The 21,422-nt window shown below is 40.9% G+C and overlaps 1 protein-coding gene across 5 annotated transcripts in view; it reads right to left on the bottom strand.

Moving 5' to 3' along the window:
• Positions 1 to 21,422, bottom strand: part of EXD3 (exonuclease 3'-5' domain containing 3) — a 411,990-nt gene that overhangs the window by 186,067 nt on the left and 204,501 nt on the right. For all 5 annotated transcript variants that reach the window (XM_027849186.1, XM_027849170.1, XM_027849195.1 and 2 more), the window contains 2 exons: positions 4,265 to 4,431; positions 903 to 1,047 (listed from right to left, as the gene is read on the bottom strand). In XM_027849186.1, the coding sequence (XP_027704987.1) occupies positions 903 to 1,047; positions 4,265 to 4,431 (312 nt within the window). The remainder of the gene's footprint in view (positions 1 to 902; positions 1,048 to 4,264; positions 4,432 to 21,422) is intronic.

The raw sequence follows: 21,422 nt of genomic DNA, 5'->3' as shown, positions 1-21,422 counted from the left end.
GGAAGAGGAAACCTGGTTAAAATGTAAATGGATTCTGAGGAGCAAATTTGTATTCAAAAACCTAAAAAGTCGGATCCACAGAAGTTTCTGTTTTTGTTTTTTGCCCCCAGCTATTCTCTGTTAGCATCGTTGTACCAATCCTGCATCCCTGAGGTCAGAGGCTCTTAACATGGGATCTGTGAACTCTTATTTTTTAATATTTTGATAACTGCATTTCAATATAATTGGTTTCCTTTGTAACCCTATTTGTTTTGATTTATGCATTTAAAAACACCAGAGAAGGGGCTTTTAGTCCTCACCATACTACCAAAGTGAAAGATGGATCCCCATGAAAATAAGTTAAGCTACCCTGTCTGGAAGCAGAGTGTCTGCTCCCAGATTCTTTCTGTTTCATGGCACCCAGATTCCATAAAGAATTTTGGGAAAGTTAACCTAAGGCATTTGCAATTGGAAATATCCACTGTAAAGCTAGCAAAAAGCAAAGTGCAGCTGTAGGTGAGAATTAATTTCTGTATACAGAGATTTTCTTTATAGCTTGAAAAAGTGTCATATTAAATTTTGGTTGAAGAATAATGCCACTCCTTTTCCAGGAATCCTGCATGGTAAGTGTCTCATAGACAAATACAGTAAGGGATTCATTCACGATAGAGCCAACCTGGGTCTGTCTCACCCAGGAAACAGCTCACTGAAGCCCCTGCCAAGTTTTGCCTGCCTTAGTAAGGGCCTTTCTATGGGTTCAAGAGTATATGTATTCATCAGTTTCCATCCCTTCCTGAAACTCAGCATTCAAGCAGGAGAGAAATGATAGTAAAAATACAAGATTTAAGCACGCACTTCTATCTTGGCTCCTATGCTACTAAAGTGCCAACTTTGGCTCTGCTGTGGCCTGAAGAATGGCTTACCTGAAGTACCACCTCCCTGCACTTGTCCACTTCCTCCCAGGTCTGCAGGAAGTGAATATTTTCCCTGGCTATGGGCAACTGATAATAATGATCATTCTTTTTGTCCATTTTGGAATCATAGGTTCTTTCCTTAGTCACTTCCACCCTGTAACATAAAGAAAATAGAATAGTGAACTGAGCAACACTTTCCTTTGGTGGGCATAATTACCTATGGCAACTATGGGTTTAGAGATGGGGAATCATCTCGTTCACTCACACTTCCACGCTCTTTTTGCAGCTCTCTCCTAACCTGCTTTTTTTTTTACTAAATGTCAGCAAAGACAATTTAAGGTTAAAAGGGACAGTATGGTTCAATGGCTTCTCTAGCCAGTGGGCTGGCCATCCATATAATTCTACATTCAGTCATATGAAGGCTGACAAAGTCTTCATGACAGATAAGACCATGGAGAATGGAACTAAGCTAATGAGGAGTTACAGACCCTGACCCAGTCATATGAGGATGAGGTGACTGGGAGATGAATGACAGCAGCAGGAAGAGTCAGATCAGATAATGGGGCCTGCATGGAAAGCAGAAGATTGGCAAGTCACAAAATATGCCTGCGGGAGCTAGAGTGGCTAGTAAAGCAACAGAATGTTAGTTCTCCAAAAAAAAGAATTTACCAGCTGTGCTTTTTCCTTTTCTTTCTTTTTTTGGGGGGGGGGTTAGGCAATGGGGTTAAAGTGACTTGCCCAGGGTCACACGGCTAGTAAGTGTTGTGTCTGAGGCCAAATTTGAACTCAGGTCCTCCTGAATCCAGGGCCAGTGCTCTATCCACTGCGCCACCTAGCTGCTCCCACCAGCTGTGCTTTTTCAAATATATTGCCAATCTTTAGAACACAGAGTCCAGGGAGAGCACCATAAGATGGCACATGGGTTGCCTAAATTAACATTAGGGTAAAATGTTTCATTTAGATGTAAAATTTCACATCTCCTGCTCCCTGAGGTCTACTCAGCTTCTGACTGCATGAGGAATGACCCCTTAACTGACAGCTGTCATGGGAGGAGCACTGGACTTATGGAGTTGGATGACCTAGATTGAAGTCTCGGCTGCTCCTCTTTCAAGCTGGGAGATTTTGGGCAAGTCACTTGCACTCTCTGTAAAATGGGAATAATAATGCTTGCACTACCCAATTCTTACCTCTCAGGGCTACTGTGCAAAAAAAAACACTTGGTAAACTCTTAAGCACAATGCAAATGTGAGTCATCATTATTTTAGAGGTCAAGGAGGTAACTCTTAATCCCTAAACACTGAGGGGAGGCCTCATCAAGTAGGAGGCCCCTGACCCTAAGGAAGAGATCAGAGCCAGTAGCACAGTGATCCAGAGGGCCACTCTACTGCATTTTAGATGTGACCCTACCTGGAAACGCTGCATTTAACCAGTGAGGCTTTGAGTTGACATGTTTCTTGTTTTTAAACTGTGAGTACTGGGAGCCTGAAGAGCCCCCAAATTTCTACATGACTATGAATCCAACCTCTGTTCATTAAAGGAGCCCAGGCTCCATTGGCCAAGTCTGGTATAATGCCTTCTCTTTAATAGGGGAGCCCTTGAATTTAGTGTATCCTTCAAGAGTATCTGGCCATCAGGTCTGGTTAGCAGCAATCTTCAAGTTTCAGCATGGCTAGAGATCACTTTTGAATTCAGAGCTATAGCTCAGAGCTTATTCAAAAGTAGAAGTTGGGGGAGCAGCTAGGTGGCGTAGTGGATAGAGCACCGGTCCTGAAGTCAGGAGGACCTGAATTAAAATCTGGCCTCAGACCAAACACTTGACACTTACTAGCTGTGTGACCCTGGGCAAGTCACTTAACCTCAATTGCCTCAAAAAAACCAAAAAAAAAACACAAAAAAAACAACAGAAAAAAAAAAACAAAAGGTAGAAGTTGGATGACCAGTTATTAGTATTTTGGAGGCAGGATTTATTTGAGTAAGCCCTTCTAGTTTTGCAACATTTAAAATTATGACATTAAGCATGTGAATTTTCTCATGCATATTGAAAAACCAGTTTCACTACTCTTTTTTTGGTTGCATTATGTTTTAATTTATTTTGTCAAATACTTCCCAATTTTAAAAATTTTAATTTTAAAAATAAATTTATCATTTATTTTTAACATTCATTTTAAAAAAATTTTTGAGCTCCCTCTTTCCAATCCCTCCCCCACTCACTGAGAAGGCAAGCAATATATTAATTATATATGTGAAATCATTAAAACTATATTGCAATATTTGCCATGTTAACAAGAAAAAAAGCAAGAAAAATTAAGAAAGTAAAAAATATACTTCAATCTGCACTCAGAGTTCATCAGTTCTCTCTCTGGAAGTAGATAGCATTTTTCATTATGTGTCCTTTGGAATTGTCTTAGATCACTGTATTGATCATAGTAGCTAAGTCTTTCATAGTTGATCATCGGTACAATATTATTGTTACTATGTACAATGTTCTCTTGGTTCTGCTCACTTCATTCTGTATCAGTTCATGTAAGTCTTCCTAGGTTTTTCTAAAACCATCTTCTTCGTCATTTTTTATAGCATTACTCTTGACGTATGGGCCTATCCATCCAAGTTCCTTCTTCTCCTCCTGACTGCCTATCTTTACCCCGTTTCCTATCAAGTTCATTGGCCAACTCGGATCCACTCCTCTTCAGTTTCCTGTCTCACCCCACCTAACCCCTGCATGTACAGTTCTTCTACTTGCTAATATAACTTTTCTCACCTGAATCAGCTATCCTGGTTCCCACAGCCACTTGAATATTTCCAAAATATTCTCCTAGCTTCCCTCCTCTGTAGGCTGCATCCCATAAAACTCTCCTATTGCCCAGACACCATGTTGCTAAACAGTTAGACATTTTAGTTTCTTTTTTTCTCTAGTTTTAATCACCCAAAACACAAGTTACTGAGAAGAAAAAGCAAAATGGGAATCAAATGGAAAGGCAGAACATATTAAATCTCCTTAGTTACAAGAACAAGGTCATTGCTAATCTTAGGGGCCAGCCTAAGCCATTCCATTTAAAATCTGCCTTCACTTTTTTCAAAACACACTTTGGTGCACAGAGACAGCAATAGTGGCACCCAGTGAGCTAAGAGAGCCTAGGTAAATTCCTGATACCCTGGGAGAATCCTCCATCAAGTAAAGTAAGATATTATATCTATCCAAAGAAGCCAAAGCTTATTCTGGAAATAGGTGCCTCAGTGATCTAAAAAGACTGAACTTGACAGAGGTATAAGTGAAGCGGTGAGCTTCTGGGGACTCAAGGCCTAATATTTACCCTCAGGACAGCCTTGTTCTTGCCCCAAGACACAGAGGCAAAGCGTGCTATGAATCTCACCTCTCCTGGTGCTGGAGTTCATGCATCTTCTCAGCTACTTTGGCAGGCAGAGATTCACTGGGAAGGTGGTAGGACAGGGCCCACTGGGCAGCTGTGGCAGCATCACAGTAACTGATCAGCAGCTGGATCAATTGTTCCTGCAGCCACACATTCTCCCCTACCATGTTCTGAAACAGGAGAGGATTAGAAGACATTCTTGCATAAAATAAGCTGAAGTTTAACAAGCCTGGCAATTTTTTAAAAGGGTATGGGAAGCTCATAAAGAAGGAACCCATATGAAATTATCTTCATTGATATATAAGACAACACTGAAAGCAGACCTTTCCAATCTGTACCTAGCGAAAGAGGAAAGTATGGGGCAGCTAGGTGGCGCAGTGGATAGAGCACTGGACCTGAAGTCAGGAGGACCCTAGTTCAAATCCAGCCTCACACCAAACACTTGACACTTACTAGCTGTGTAACCCTGGGCAAGTCACTTAACCCCAACTGCCTAAAAAAAAAAAAAGAGGCAAGGTACAAAACGGGACGTCAAAGGTGTACTGTTAGTCCCATATGGAAACTGAAGTGACTTTGGCACTGGGTGAGGCTCCCTATTAAGCACCATAATGTCAGACTGCCTCACAAATTGGAACGAAGGCTCAGAGTCGCCAGGCTCCTAATACCTATTTTGCATTGTGCTCCCATTGGAAGTGCACAAGAACAATATACAGTATGATTACAACCTAGCAAGGTCCACAGCAAGAAGAGCCCCATTGATGACCACACATCTTGACTATTTCCGCAAAGTTCTGTGGGGCTCTGGACAAGTCACTGCCACGATCCATAAATACAGCAAATGTTTTGTGAAAGGCATTCATGTACTTTCACTAAAGAAAACCAGGCTGACTGAGGAGGTACTGAGGCCGAAACTGGGATTAGATAGTACATGGGGTTGGTACTGATATACATGGGCTAGTTTCCACTGATATCCTTTATGTGCTTCTTTTTGACTTTCCTGAGAGTACCAGGGAACTGAAACCCTTGTCAGTCTCCTCTCACATGTGTCATAAAACAAGATCTCCTTTGTCTTCCTTTCTTTAACTTTCCCACTGCCTTGATCTTCACTGGCCATGAGATCCTGTGGCATTCCCTCAGACTAGTCATTCCCATTCTTCCCGCCATCTCTCTCTCTCTCCCCCCAATTCTCTCTTCATTTCTCTTTCTATATCTTTCCATTTCTCCATCCCTTTCTCTCCATTTCTCTCTCTCTCCAGCTATCTTTCTTCTCCTTATCCTTCTTCACAGCCAAGGGGAAAAATATGAATGCATATTACCACATGAAGAAGTAATGAGACCATATAAGTTGTAGGAGGGACCTGCCTGCATGGAGCTGGAAAAAGCAGAATCAATCCTTTGTTTTTCAGTCAGTTACTCAAAACACAAGAATCTACTCTGAACAAAATACAGTGTGCCCTTAGGTAAATCCTGCCACTTTTCTGGGTCTTGGTTCCCTCATATGTGAAATGAGAGGGATGAATGAGGTGATCTATGTAGGATCTTCCAAGAGTATTTCTGATACTCTACAATTTTAACAGGTGTTGCAGGGAAATCTAGAATGTGATTCTGGCTCCTATGTGCCTTACAGTTGAATAGACACATATGGAAAAAGTTGAAAACCTGCCAAATTGAAACAAGGGCAAACGACCATGGGGCAAACGACCATGGTGCAAACTCTGAACTCATCAGTGCCAAGGGAAATTGAGGAGCAAAGTGACCAGAACTGAGTGGGGCTAACCATGGAAGGATGTGAAGAAGAGGTATACTTTAAACAGGTTTCTAAGGAGGGAAAGGGTGTAGATTTACAGAAAAGAAGAGAAAGAGCATTCTAAGTTCAGGATAGAGCATATGATATTCCACACAGATGGGAGAGAGAAAGCATGGAGTTGTAAACAAGTTCAAAAGTATTTTGCAATGATTTGCTGCAGTAGAAAGAGCCTTAAGTTTATGTCGGAGGACTGGGTTAGAATCAGAGTTCCTCTACTTATTATATGTGTGACCGTGAATAGGATACAGCTTTTCTGTGCCTTATCTTTCTCTTCTATAAAATGAAGGGTCTGGACTGGGTGACCCTCAAGGCTTCTTCTAGCTCCAAACTGATTTTCTGACGATCCTAGGTGGGATGGAATACCCAGAAAGCACAAGGGTGGCAGGAAGGACGAAGAGAATCCAAAGGGGGAATTAAGAGAACTAAAGGTTAGAAGAATGTTGGCAGGGGAGAGGAGGGAGAAGAGGGGGAAAGGTAGTTTGGGGAAGGCTTTACAGCCTACTGAAGAATTTGATACAATGGATAATAATCTCTGGTAGGGTCTTGAGGAGAGAAGTGACAGGAGAACAGGATCATTGTGGCTGCCCTTTCCTAAACTCAATTTCAGGTCCATTCTTGTCCTGAAGGATGGTGACCAAAACTGTCCTTCCTGGTAGAGGGGTAACTGAGAATGGAACAGATATACAAGTAATTAGATTGGTACTGAATTATCTCTCAGGTTTCTCTTCTTACCAGGTAATCCAACTTTTTAAAACTTGTCCCTATCAGTCCAGTTTTCCAACATTTTAAATCTTCTCTACTGCTGACTTTTGAATCCCTTCTTCATAATTTTTGTCATTTTTATGTTTAAGAGGGCTCTATGGCACCAATTATCACCCTTTTCTGTGAATATCCATTTTACATTATCCTCTTTATTGTAGAAACTTTTAAACTCGCTACATCATGGGGCTCAGTTCTTTCTTACTTAAAACTACCTCTCAGCTATTCATAGCTTTGGATGGTTTTCTTCAGTTCTGTCTAAAATGTTTCCAAGTTGTGTGTATGTTTTTTATGTTGACTTCAGGACAGGAATGTGGCTTAGAGTTGGACAGTTTGGTTGAGAGTAGTTTTCTGAGGGGGTTTACAAAGAACTGCTTGGGGCATTTCTCAAGGAGTAATATTTGGGACAGGATATGAAGTGCAAAAATGTTCCACAAAGTGTTGCCCTATAAAGTTGCAGTGAGTGTAATACAGACACTGTCAGCCTTGGACTTTGGTGGCATTGACCTCAGTCAACCAAGAACAGCTACGTGCTCCTCTACAGGCTATATTTCAGTAAAGCCACATCCCAGCATCCCTTCCCTAATTGCTGGGTACAAATCCTCATCACAATGATGGATGGTATGATTTCAGATCAGTGAAAGAAGAGACATGAAAAGAGGAGGTATTTTTCTGAAACATTCTGAGTTATGCAGATTCCCCATCCAAGGTACAGTAGTCTAGTGCCAGTCTAGTAGCAGCCAATCCTGCTGGTGAAGGAGACATTAATCTTGGAGGATCCTGTGATCAGGCTTCCTCCCCTGCCTTCTCACAAGTGCAAACACAGTTTGAATGTCTGGAATGTAGCCAGGGCCATCAACTTGCATTCTTTAGATTCCTACTGTGATGGAAAGGTGAGAAGTTGTCTTCAAGCTATACACTCTGGTTCAGATCAGGAAACAAATCTGTTGGTGGCCCAAGGATTTTTCTTTAGAAGAAAAAAACAAAGCCATACAAAAGTGCACAGAGATGAGAGTACAGGGCAGAGGGCAAAAGACAAGTTAAGCTATATGAAGGGTCTCTAATGGACCAAACATCATGCCCAAATGTTGCAAAATGTTGTGATATGCAAGAATGGGCAGAACAGAAGCAACTGATGAAGTTAACTTTGATAGACGAGAAAGTTTTCTGTCTTAGCCCCAAAAGATTTACATCCTTCTTGTCCTTTCTTCATTTCTCTATCCAATTTAGCCCAATTCAAAACATTTATCAAGCATCTACTACATGCAAGACACTAGACAGGGCATGGGATACAAAGACACAAATGAAATGGTCCCTGCCCTCAGGAAACATATAGTCTCCCGGGGTAGGGGGGCAGAGTGGCATAATACACACAAAAATAACTATAGTATAAAGAAAACTGAGAGGCAGTATAGTATAATGAACAGAGTGCTGAACATGGAGTTGGCAAGTCTTACTCTGACACATAATAGTTGTGTGACCACAGGCAAGTCACTTAACTTCTGAGCCTCAAGCAACTACCTAAGCCTTATCTACTAAGTTACAGATAGGTTGCAATCAGCATTGATGGAAAGTTCTCATGACCCCAAAACCACAGATATTTGACATTAAGGGACAAAACAATCACACTGAGGGTGGGGGGATTACGGAAGACTTCATGGAGTAGACAGTGCCTGAGTTGGGACTTAAAGAGGCAGAGATGGGAAAGAAATGTGTTCTTGGAAAGGGGAAAGGCTTGTGCAAATTCATGGGGACATGAGACAAGCATATAAAGAGTTTAGCCAACAGCTAACAGTCTAGTTTAGCTAGAATACAGATTTCATGAAAGGGAATAGTATAAAATAAGGCTAGAGAGGTTAGTGGGACTCAGATTGCAGAGGTCTTAAATGTCAGGCTAAGAAGTATACATTTTATGCTATAGACAATGGGGAACAACTGACATTTTTTGAGTACCACGACCATGTTTCTAGGAAGTCAGTATGATGAAGGGAAGAGAATAAGCATTTATTAAGTTCCTACAATGTGCCAGGTAATATGCTGAGTACTTTACAAATATCTCATTTGATCCTCATAACAACCCTGGGAGGTTGGTGCTATTATTATTCCCACTTTACAGTTGAGGGAACTGAGGCAGACAGCAGTTAAGTGACTTGTCCAGGGTCACACAGCTAAGGAAGTCAGGTCTTTCTGACTTCCTGCACTGTGCCACTGAGCTGTCCTGAAAACATCCCTGGAATATAAGTAAAGAGACCCAGGTCATGGTGCTGACACTAACTCCCTGATGATGACCGTGGAGAAGTCACATGCCTTTGTGTGCTTTTGTTTCTTCATCTGTAAAATGCGAGGACAGAATAAGATCATCTCCAAGGTCCCTCCCAGCTCTGTTATGCTCTAGGACTCTTTTATGACTGAGATATCAGAAGCCCACTGACCAGGTGCTGATTTTTTTTTTAAACCAGGAAGGCTGGATTTTCAGCTATTTAATAAGGAGTATGGCTGTCTAGATACATGTTTTCTCAGGCTGTAAAACAAGTATCTTTCTGCAATAGTCTCATGCTAAATGCCCAGCTAAGTGCTGTTTTGGCACTTCAATAACAGCTGTCTTCTTGTCTCATTCAAGTGTGGCACCTAAACCACCTTGGAGAAGATCCCTTGGGTTGACCCCTCCCTTGGCTGTCTTTTCCATCCTCCAAACAGCCTTGAGCCTTTCCAGGCTCCCTCCTCCCAGGGTCCCGGGTTCCCACATGGACTACAATACATGGAAACTCCCTCACATTCTTCAGGATATCCTTTGCCCTTCCTGTCCCACCTCTGCCTTGGCACCCAGGAGGCAGCAAGCTATTCTGCGCGTTCTCTTTCTCTCTGTTCAGAGCGACATTCTTTTGTACTGAATCACCAACTCACTAGGTCTCTTGGTCATTCCCCTGAAACAGAAGCCCATCACAGCTTCAGTCCTAGACTAGATGACTTCCAGAGCTAGTCCTAATGCCAGCTATTGCTGCTGCTCTGAATGGCCTTTACATTCCATAAAGAAATGGGAGCATTTTATTTGTGATTTTATTCTTGTTTCCTTACCATGGTCTCAGGAGGCTAGCAGTCTGTTTTCTACCAGTCTGTGACTAAACAAAGTTTATCAAATAAACATTGTTTATTTCATATGCAGTGTTTTCAATGACCAGGGGCTGTTTGCTGTCACAAAATCAAACCTATGATGCCAATATTCTCCTGGATTTGTTACATGGTTGTCAGTAATAGAATGTTATGATCAAACCTGCAGGTGATACAAATGTCAATAGAAAGACACATGGTGGGTATATAAGTAGGCTGCAAGATATTACCAACAATGATTAGTGCACAATAAGAGGGATAAAAAAGAGCAACAAAACATGTACAACTGCAAAAAGAGTTAGGCTGGTAATGAAGCATGAATGAAGGTTAACAAATGGATAGTCTGAGTACTGCATTGCTATCAATAAACTATTGAAAAAACCCCCAACAACAACAGAGGAAGATCTCCAGGATTTGGAGTGTGAACTCTATGGAGGATCTGTGGAAAGACATAGACAAGAATCATACAAGTTGAGTAGGAATGATGTATTATGATCTGCACTGACAGAGGATATACATGAGATCATGTATCTGTAAAAACATTGAAATAAGCATGAAAGATAATAAGAGCCATGTTTATATGGCCATGTTTTAGGAAGGACACTAATAAGCTGGGACATGTCCAGAAGTAAGTGATTTGGATGCTGAGGGCACGGGAGACTCTATGCCATACAAATATAGTACGTTAAAATAACTACACTTTTGGCCTGGAGAAGAGAAGACTTAGCAGGGCTCTGACAGCTGTATTCAAACAGCTGAAGAACTGTCATGGAGAAGGTGTAGCTTTGTTCTGCTTGGCCTCACAGGGCAGAACTAGGAGCAATGGGTGGAAGTTGAAGAAAGGTAAATTTGTGCTCAACGGAATGAAAAGTTTTCTAAGAATTAGAATTGTCCAAAAACGAAACGGACTGTCTTGGGAGGTAACAGGGTCCCCTTCAAGAAAGGTCTTCAAGAAAAAACTGAATGAGTTTATCAGAAATATTGCAGAAAATGGGTGCGCCTTTTCAGTTACAGGTTGGACTGGGTATCTTCTGAAGTCCTTCCTAATGCTGCTATTCCGCAGTATAAGTCACATCACTATACACCTTATACTCTAAGTACAAATGATGTTGACCTTGCCCACTATCATTCACTTCAACAAATATCAAGCACCTATTGTGCAAAAAGCAAAAACAAAATACAAAGTAAAAAATGCATGACAGTATCTACTTTTGAGGGTGGGGGCAATGGGTGATGACATATAAACAGATTAAGTATCTCTCAAGTATATAAAGTAATTTTAGGAGGGTGAGAGCACCAAAAACTGGAAAAGAGGCAGCTTATGAATAGGAAGAAGTCTTCCAGTTATGGGAGCCAGCCTGTGCAAGGGTGCTGATGTGGAAGACAGAAATGTCATATGCAGGAAACAAATAATTCAATCATATTTCCATTATGTTACTAAAGAACTAAATTAACCTCTTCATCTTAAGATATTTTTCAGTTCTTTGTATGCTTTAGAGAATTCACCAAACCTTCAGTTCCTTTCACAACAGCTATTTACCATCAGTTTCACCTTGGATATTATGAAGGTTATGAAGGGCTTTGAAGGCCAAATAAAGGATTTTATATTTGATCTTAAAGGTCATGGGGAAACACTGGAGTTTATTGAATGGGGGATTTGATGACACAGACCTGTACTTTAGGAAGATCATTTTTATAGCTGGATGGAGGACGGACTGAAGTAGGGAATAACTTGAGTCAGGGATATCAACTGAAAGGCTATTGCAAGTCCAAGTAGGGGGTGATGAGGGTTTATACCAGGGGAGTGTTTAGGGGGGAAAGATAATGAGTTTGGTTTTGGACATGTTGAGTTAAAGATGTTTACAGGACATCCAATTCTAGATGTCCAACAGGCAGCTGGAGATGTGTGACTGGATGATAAAACTGACATTTTGATTACAGGAAAAGTAAATTTTTTTGTACAAACAAAACCAATGTACTTAAAATTAGAAGGTAAATAGTTAATGGGGGAAAAAATCTTTACAGTAAATTTATCTAATAAAAGTCTTATATCCAGGACATATAAAGAACTGATTTAAAGTTATAAGAATAAATGCCATTCCTCAATAGATAAATGGTCAAAAAATATGAAGAGGTAGTTTTCAAAGGAAGAAATCTAAGCTATCAACTATATGAAACAAAGCTCCAATTCATTAATCATTAGAGAAATGTGAATTAAATCAACTTTGGGGTTCCACCTCAACCCACAGGTTAGTAAAACTGACAAAAGAGGAAAATAACAATTGTTGGTAGAAGCTGTCAGAAAACAGACATACTTGTACACTGTTGGTGGAACTATGAATTGGTCCAGCCATTCTAGAAAGCAATTTCGAACTCTGACCTAAAAATCATGAAACTGTGAATGCTCTTTAACCCAGTGATACTTCTAATAGGCATATACCCCAAGGAGATCAAAGAAAGAGGAAAAGGACCCATATATACAAAAATATTTATAGATCTTTTTATAGTAACAAAAAAATGGAACTTAAGGGGCCCACCTATTGGGAAATGGCTAAATAAATTACAACACATAAATGTAACAGACTATTATTGCTTCGTAAGAAATGGTGAAATGGATAGTTTCAGAGGAAACTGGGAAGATGTCCATGAACTGATGCAAAGTGAAGGGAGAACTAAGAGAATGATTTATACATAACATTATCAAGGAAAAAAGAAACTTTGAAAGACTTTAGAACTCTGCTCAGTATGATGATAAAATATGATGCCAGAGGATCAAAGATGAAGCATGTTACCCACCCCCTGCCAGAGAGATGATGGATTTAAAATGTAGAATGAAACAATTCATTATTGTACATGGCCAATGTGGGACTCATATTCATGAATTATGCATATTTGTTATGATGAGTTTTTTTCTTCTTTTTGAACTGTTTAATTGGACGGGGTGTGGGAGGGAGAGAAAATAAATGCTTTATTAATTGGAAAGATTAATTTTTTTAAAGGGAGCTTAGGCTTCAATATTTATAATCAAGTTTATTAAAAATAAATCTCCAGAACTCTTCATCAAAGCTAGGCTGAGCTCTGGCAATAATTCTTTCTAACCTGGAGCCCACTCTGTACCACTGTTCAGGCTGGCCTCAATCTACCACCTACAGAGTGAGACATGAGAAAGTCCAAAAGCACAATGAAGTGGTTCTGAGATAAGTGTCCACATGGGTTTCTCTCTGGATCTCTAGCTATGTTCCAAAACCAATTATAAATGTTGGACTACCCACTGTCTTTTTTTTTTTTTTTTAACTCACCTGGACCTCTTTTTTCTTCTATCAGCAATGGATAATTAAGAGTTAGCACATATCTCTAGTTCCTGACCATGGGCCATCTGACCCAGAATTCTGTTACTGACAGATGAATTGAAGGAAATTTAACAACTGGGTACCTGCCTTCTTGGAACCAACCTCACAGATTAGGACACCGGCTTCCTTTCAAAATCTGATCTTTTATCAATAGTTTCATTCAATCCTTTTGGAACCTACATACTATACCATTTGGCAGTCACACTACAATGGGCTAATCCCCAATACCTTCCCTGGGTTTCAGCTGACATAGAAAGGTGAACAGCTGGAATTTGGATTTCTGGACCACAGCTTAAAATCCAGGAATGACAATCTCCCAGCCCAGACAGAGTATACCTAACAAAGACTGATAAGAATGAATTTGCCTAGAGTTTTGAAATTCTCATCAACAGAGCTTTAAATGCTTATTAAAAGACAATGTGATACAGTGAGAAGAACCACGGCGTTAGTCAGAAGACCGAGATAGAAAACTCACCTCTTACACCCTACCTGCTTTTGTAAGTCACTTGTGCTTTCTAGGCCTTTGCTTTCCCAATTGTAAACTGAGGGGGTTGGACCAGGTAGCTCCTAAAGTTCCTTCCAGTTCCAAATTCGTGATCTTGGAGACCATCATTCTCAAAGTATAATTTAGTTTATTTCCCCACTAATTGTGTTACCTTGTATGTGCCCACACCAGGGCTAACTGGTCACTTTCCTGCCCACTACACTGCTTTATGAGAACTTTCTGAAATTTACCTCTTGGACTGTGTGACCTTGGGCAAGTCACCCACCTCTCGGGGCCTTAGTTTTCTCAACCATCAAATGAAGGGGTTGGATTAGGTGACGTCTGAAGTTCCTTCCAGCTCTAGGATTCTATGATTCTGTGGTTCAGCGCTGAGGTATCCAAAGGACCTACAGTGTCATCTGCACCCCTAGCAGCTTTGACTGATATTTTCAAGCTTCCTTTAATATGTATAAAGCCTCTAAGTATATTTCAATTTCATTTGCTATAAACATGTGGACTATGAACAACTCCAGTGTGAAGTTTTTAACTGGTGACTTAAAACCTGTGAATGTGTATGAATCCTGTTATGCACTTCTTTTTCCTTTTCTAAGACTAAACTGACTTGAACTTCTAATTACCTTTGTCTCTGTATATTGGGAAAGTTCTCTATGAGGACCGATTAACACCAGCTGGAGAATGGCAGGACGGCACTGCAGCCCTGCTGATGTTCCTCTTTGACACACCAGAAGGGTGTAGGTTACAAGTTTTCCATGTTTTCCAGATGAGAACTCATCTGGCTCTGAGCCAAAGCAGCATAAGTATGTTTGCAGGATCTCTGGTGAATGGAAGTACCTGCAGTGATTTTCTCTCTGCTTTAATCCCTCTTGGTGCATTTCAACTCCGGGTGCTTTCTGTTCCGGTGAAGCAATGCTTGAGAGGGCAGAATGAATAAATCTTGAAATTCACACTCTGGCAAATTGGCCTGATTTCCTAAATCCATAATTACAACATTCCTAAGAGATATGCATTCTTTCAGGGAGAACGAGTGAAGATTAGTTTTCTATTTCTTACCATTTATATGACTTCTCAGTGAAGAGAATCTCCCCCACCCCCCAAGCACACTCACACCTTTTTTTGTTTTTAAACCTCTAAACATTCATGGATTTATTTGGCTCCCTTTCTGGCACTAAACTAGTCAAGTAATTTTGCCCAAACGCACAATGGGGCCAAAGTTCCCACTGTACAGATAGCCCACATCCCCTTTGTGAATACTGGGTACTTGCCCAATCCTCACAGAAGCCAGGGTGTATCTTGTAGCAGCTCTCAGACAGGTACTGATCCAGTTACAGGTTATTTAACGAGTCAGGATAATTGCCACAGGATCAGACTGTCTGATTACTGCTGAGAGGAGAGAATGCTGAGCAGGTATTTTCAAGTGATTCCAAAAGATTTATGACAGAAGTATAAAGTATAAACTGTTTTGTAAAAAACATCACTTGTAAGCACATCATATTAGTTTAAAATATTTGAGGCCCTCTCTACATTGACCATGATTCAGAAGAGATAATGGCCAAAACAGACACCTGAAAACGGATTACAAAAAACTAATCCAGATTAGTACTGGTGATGGTGCAGGAACCATTTATGCCTCCTAAGCCACTGTAGCATCAAACAGATGTGGTCTCTCCTCAGGTTTTCTCTGGCCTACAAACTCTAAGCTTTATTTTTTGTGTCTTCTCCGAGCTGCATGATACTTACACCATTCTAGAATTATATTCCTATCAACATTCTTAAACAGAGTATTAAAGAGCTGGCTTATGAGCACTTAGAAAGAAAAGCAGCAACCACTAGTAGCCAGCATTGGTTCACTGAGAACAAGTCATGATAAACTAGCCATATTTTCTTCTTAGAAACAGTTACTAGGGCAGTGCCACAGATAGAGCATATCTGGATCTCAACTAGGCACTGAGCAAAGTCTCTTATGGTAGACAAAATACATAAATGTAGGCAAAATGATAGCACAGTTAAGTGGATTTATAGCCAGTTAAATGATATCCCAATTATTATTAGTGGTAAATAATTAATTAGTGGTAAATTATTAGTGGTAAATCACTTAATTAGAAAAAAAAAGAGAAATGGGCAATGTTGATACCAGACAAACAATTCCACTTTTAAAAGGTACACACAGAGTAGATAGAGGGAAAAAATAGAAAGGAGGGAATGAAGGAAAGAGAAAGAGAGAGAAAGAGAGACAGAGAGAGAAGAGAGAGAGAATGAGAACAAGCACGCATTTAGTAAGTGCTTACTATGCACCAGGCACTATGCTAAATGCTGGAGATACAAGTATAAGCAAGCAAGACAGTCTCTGCTCTCAAGAAGCTTACATTCTAATTCAGGAAGACAACACACAAATGAGAGCTAGAAATCTAAGGAAAGGTCTACAGCAGGCGGCCTAGGAAGTAAGGTGGAGGCTTAATTCTGGGCAAAATAAGACAAAGGCTCACCTATTAGAGCCCAGTGTGGTTCTCAGGGTGGAGTCCAAATTTCTGGTGGGGAGGAGCTGGGGATAAAGCAAAGATTCACCTATGAAAGTCCTATGTGCACAGTGTAGACAAAATTTCCTTCATTAGGTCATAAAACACCCATGAGGATCAAATAAGCTAAAATGGGCTGACAAGCTCATCACTGAAAGCTTGCAAAGAAGTGTGTGAAGAAGAAAGTTAAGATAGTTTGTCTACTTGCTGATCTGCCTCTAAAGAAAGAGAAACAGGTGAAAGCTATACATATGAGGAATGACGTTTAGGCATAGAGTAGAAATTCATAACTGAGAGTTTTTAGATCTACGTGTGTATATTACCAAAGGAAGTGGTGAGATCTGACCTTGAGATCCCTAACCTCTCAACATCCAACAAGTATGCTCCCCACTCTCTGCCAGCATAGGATGATCTAGCTCTGCTAGTCCATGAAAAGAGTCAAAATGACTCAAAATCCTGTTCTGATGCTTCTACAATGCCAACAAACAACACATTTTAACATCTGAAGTTCACATCTGCCACAATTTACTTGCAACTAAACTAAAGGTTTTGTGGGAATATGCTTATATGTTTGCTACAAATTGCCGGCATCTGCCCCTGTAGCCCTCTGCTGAGAACAGGGCTCATGTGCTAAAATCATTTGATTTTCATGGTAAAATCATTTAAAGTAGAAAAGCAAACAAATCCATAAAGCTTCTGACTCTGACAATAGAGAAGACACAGGAGAGGCTCTGCAGCTCCCCAGTGCTGAGCTGGGTTAGCAGCTGGCTTTTGCAGGAGGCCTTCATCACCACAGCAAAGATTTGCTGGGGCATGAGAGGTCAGTAGCCTGAGTGATGGGGCTGGTCTAGTCGAGAGAAAATGGGGGCCTGAGCCTTAGGAGGTCAGGGGCTAGTTCAGGCTCTGAAATGGAATTCCCACGTGAACTGGGCAGGACAAATATGTTACCATTTGCACACAAAATGGGAACAGGTGCTTAGGATGCACCTTTGGTCCAAGTCTCAATGCACTCTTAAGTAATATTGAACAACTTCATGATTCCCATGTAATCACAAACAGCAAGGATCACTACCCTATGCATGGAACTGAAATGGAGAGCATCCTGGCAAAACTCCAAGTAAAGGGATTGCATTCGGCCAGAGATTCCCCTAGAAGTCTCAATTGGATGCGCTGTTTTTCCTCACTTTGAGTCTTAAATAGTTGGGCAGGGTTCCTATACAGCTGTTCCACAGCTGCTGGGGTACAAAGCAGAGATGGCTATATTCCAAAAGCACCTGAAGAGAGTTAGCTAAGATAATGGTCAAATGTTTGGATTTTCTCTTTGCTACCAGACTGGAATGTGAAAGCATTAAGAGTGGCAAGGACAGCCTAGCAATAAAATTGCTGGGCTGTCCTTCTGCTCCAAGGAGCTGAGCCTGCAGGTCACACATGCCTCATTTCCCCAAGCAGGAAGGAGAGACTGAGTGTGGGCTCTGACTTTTGTCTCAGCCAATACTGTAGCAACAAAAAGCTCTGCATAACAAAAGATGTCCAAGGCCCAGTTAACACAGTTATTTTAAAAATTATTTGACCAAAGTATGCGGATACTGACAGCACTGAGAGCTGAAAAGAAACTTCAAGACCCTCTGGTCCAACCCCTCAACTTAACAGATAAAGAAAAAATTGAGGTCCTGCAAAGCTGTCAGTGTTTTCACCAAGGTCACACAGGTAGGTAAAAGCAGAGCCAGCATTCAATCTCAGGTCTTTTGGATTCTCTTTACTACAACTTGATGCCCCTTGGCATTTATGAGATTTTAATAGGTAGGAATGAGGGGAGGGGTATTCCAAGAACAGGAAAGATTATAAAAGCAAAGAGGTGGTAAAGGGAAGGGAAGCAAGTAAGTACTTGCTGTGCCCTACACTTTACCTCCCCTTTGCCTTTGTTTGGCTTCTAATATAAGGAAGAAAATGGAATGGTAAATTTGGGTAATATCGTAAGGGATCCTGAATGCCAGGGCTGAGAAGGTCTGATTTACTTTGGCAAGGACAAGCTAGTTCATTTCTGTTTTTTACAGGTTGTCAGACATTTCCTCAATAATTTCCCTAACGGTGCTGTGAGGCATTTAGGGGAGTGACGGCTGACCGCCCCTCCCAAATTGCCGTCCAAACACCACAGTGCCAAAGAAGAAACAAAATCTTTTCAAAACCCCGCTTCTGCCATGGTCATTGTCTCTCTCTCTGCCTTTACCCTCAGAAGAAGAGCTGGAAAACTCAACATTTAATCACTATTCTAGATCAGAGAAGACAAGCCTGGAGGCATCATCAGGTATCCTGGGGAAGACAAGGATCTTCAGAGATGTTTCACAAGTTCCTTCTTTGGGATCAATGCTAGAGTATGCCTTCCTGCACCCTCCTCAGCTTAGGGCCTCCCCATCCATAGATGAAGACCAAGTAAGAGTTGTCGGTATCTTATGAGTGGGGTCACAGTTACTCTGCTTTGGAGGTGCCCACAGATGACTTTTGCTGACACCATGACATAAGTCTTTCTAATTCAGATGGGACCATGTAGATGTTACCCAGTAGGTTGTGACTTCTTACACTTAATAATTTACTAATCACTGAGAGACCCAAGGAACCTAGGCCTTTGTTCAGCCCAGTGAGGTAGTGACATTGTCTCTTATTAAGGCCTTCATGGGTAAAAAAAACAAATTTTCAACTTCTATGAACCTGGAAGCATCTATTAACCAGTACTTCTGTGGATCTATCATATATGTACAGCTGAAATTCATAACAGTGACCCTTTCAACTGCTTTCAGAATCAAAGAGTAGTTTATGTTCAAGTTTAGTTTTAGTGTCATATACATTTAATTTTTTTTCTAATCCCCAATCATGCTAACTAACGGGTATAGTATAAGAGTTCTGCATCCAATCAGGAAATTGTTTTTCCTCTCATATAATTCTCTGGACTTGTACGACAGTTGGTCAGTCAACCAATAAGCATTTATTAAGCACCTACAATGTTTTAAGCACTGTGATACACAAAGACAGGTAAAAACATGGCGTCTGTCCTTGAGTAGCTCACATTCTAGGAAGACAACATGCAAACAACTGTGTACATGCAAGATTATAAATATAGATAGGTGTATGTTATGTGTGTGTGTGTTGGGGGGGAGAAAAAGAGGGGGGGAGAGGGGAGGAGAGAGAGAGAGAGAGAGAGACAGAGAGAGACAGAGACAGAGAGAGAGAGAGACAGAGAGAAATATCAGAGGGGAAAGCATTAGCAAAAGAGTGAAGGTGGGAGGGCCATGAATGGCCTCTTAACAAGAGGGATTTAATATGTCTTGAAGGAACCCAGTGAAGCCAGGAGGGGAAAGTGAGGGGAAAAAGCTTTCTAGGCATGGGGTACAGCCAATGGAAAGACACTAACAGTCAAGAGGTGAAGTGCTGTCTTTGGCCACCAACCACAAGGTCAATGAAGTCAGACAGTAGAGTGTATGGAGGGAAGTAAAGTGTAAGAAGGCTGGAAAGGCAGGAATAGTCCAAGTTCTGAAGAGCTATAATGCCAGAGAAAGAAATTTATATTTGATCCTGGATATAACAGAGAATTACTAGAATTTACTGAGTAGGAAAGTGGAGCGGCATGATCAGACCTATGTTTTGGGAAAATCACTTCTGTAGCTGAGTAGAAGATGAACTGATATGGGGAGAGACTTGAGAACCATGTCTGTCCAGCTCTGGTAAGTCAACCAGAAAGCTACTGCGTTCTATTAATAATCCAAATGTGAGGTCATGAGGGCATGAACCATGGTACAGGCAGTAGGGGTGGAGAGGAGAGGAGATGTACCCCCATAAATGTTGTAAAAGGTAGAAATGTCAAGACTTGATATTAGACTATATAAGTGGAGTGAATATAAAAATCAAGGATGATATTGGAGGTTCGGAGCCCGGGGGACTGGAAAAATGGTGGGGCCCCTTCATAGTAACAGGGAAGTTAGGAAGAGGGGAGGATTTGGGGAAAAAGAAGATGAATTTTGGACATGTTGACTTTGAGATGCCAAGAGGATATGAAATTCAAAATGTCCAAGAGACAGCTGGTGATTCAAGATTGGAGCAGAGGTCAGGAAAGAGATTGAGGCTAGATATATAGATCTGCAAATCATTTACACAGAGATGATCACAGAACCCATGGGAGCTGATGAGATCATCAAGTGCGACAGTACAGAGTATGAAGAGAAGAGGGCCCAGGCCACAGCCTTGGGGGAAGACCCATGGTTAGTGGTGAAATTTGAGGCCACTATAAAGCTTCACAATCAGACCAATCAGCCAGTGTGATTTCATAAAGGAGCAGAGATCATTGCTTACTTTACCTTTGCTTTGTCTATACAACCTGCCCAAGGAAAGAGAAACACATCTGTCTGTGGAATGATTTATTTGTGATCTCAGAAGTTCTGGTAGGGGTTATTATTTCCTTCATGTAAGGCCAGAAAAACACTTCCCTCATCAAAGTCGGGGCTAGGATATATGACAGGAAAGTAAGTTCCTTGTAGGATTTAATAGGGACTTACATTGATTAGAAAATTGCCAGAAAGGTACACACATTATATCATAAGATTTATCTATTGTCTCCTGCAGTCACTCCAAATTCATGTCGCCAGCCGTTTTCTGTGAAGATGAATTTACTTTGTAGCCTCCTTGTGCAGCATACATAGAACTCTTGATTTCATTTATCCTTCATTTGGGTATTTGTGGAATGTGATTTATAAGGAGCTTAGAATATTTCCTCTACATTCATCTAGTAACACTGTGTACCCCATGTACAAACTCACTGCTTGAAAGAAGGTATTGCTGTAATCTAGTAGATGTCTTCAACTGACCACTTAGTACAGAATCACAGGCCTTTCCTTTGGTAGTGGAGGCAGAACTAAGCATTAGTTTTCACAAGTCTGAGTATATTATGAGACTTGGAGTTTTATGACAGTTATACCTACAGACAGGGTTGCTGTAAAGGCCTTGGCAGCCTCATTTCAAAGCAAGGTCATCCTAACAAAATTTCAAAGGGTGAGAGAGAGGGTGTGTGTGTCTGTGTCAGTGTCTGTGTGTGTGTGTGTGTGTGTGTGTGTGTGTGTGTGTGTGTGTGTGT

This window comes from Vombatus ursinus, unplaced genomic scaffold, assembly GCF_900497805.2.
Source record: "Vombatus ursinus unplaced genomic scaffold, bare-nosed wombat genome assembly UNPS02000580.1, whole genome shotgun sequence".
NCBI lineage: Eukaryota > Metazoa > Chordata > Mammalia > Diprotodontia > Vombatidae > Vombatus > Vombatus ursinus.
Note: the sequence above shows the minus strand (reverse complement) of the source record. Positions and strands in the feature narration are given on the sequence as shown.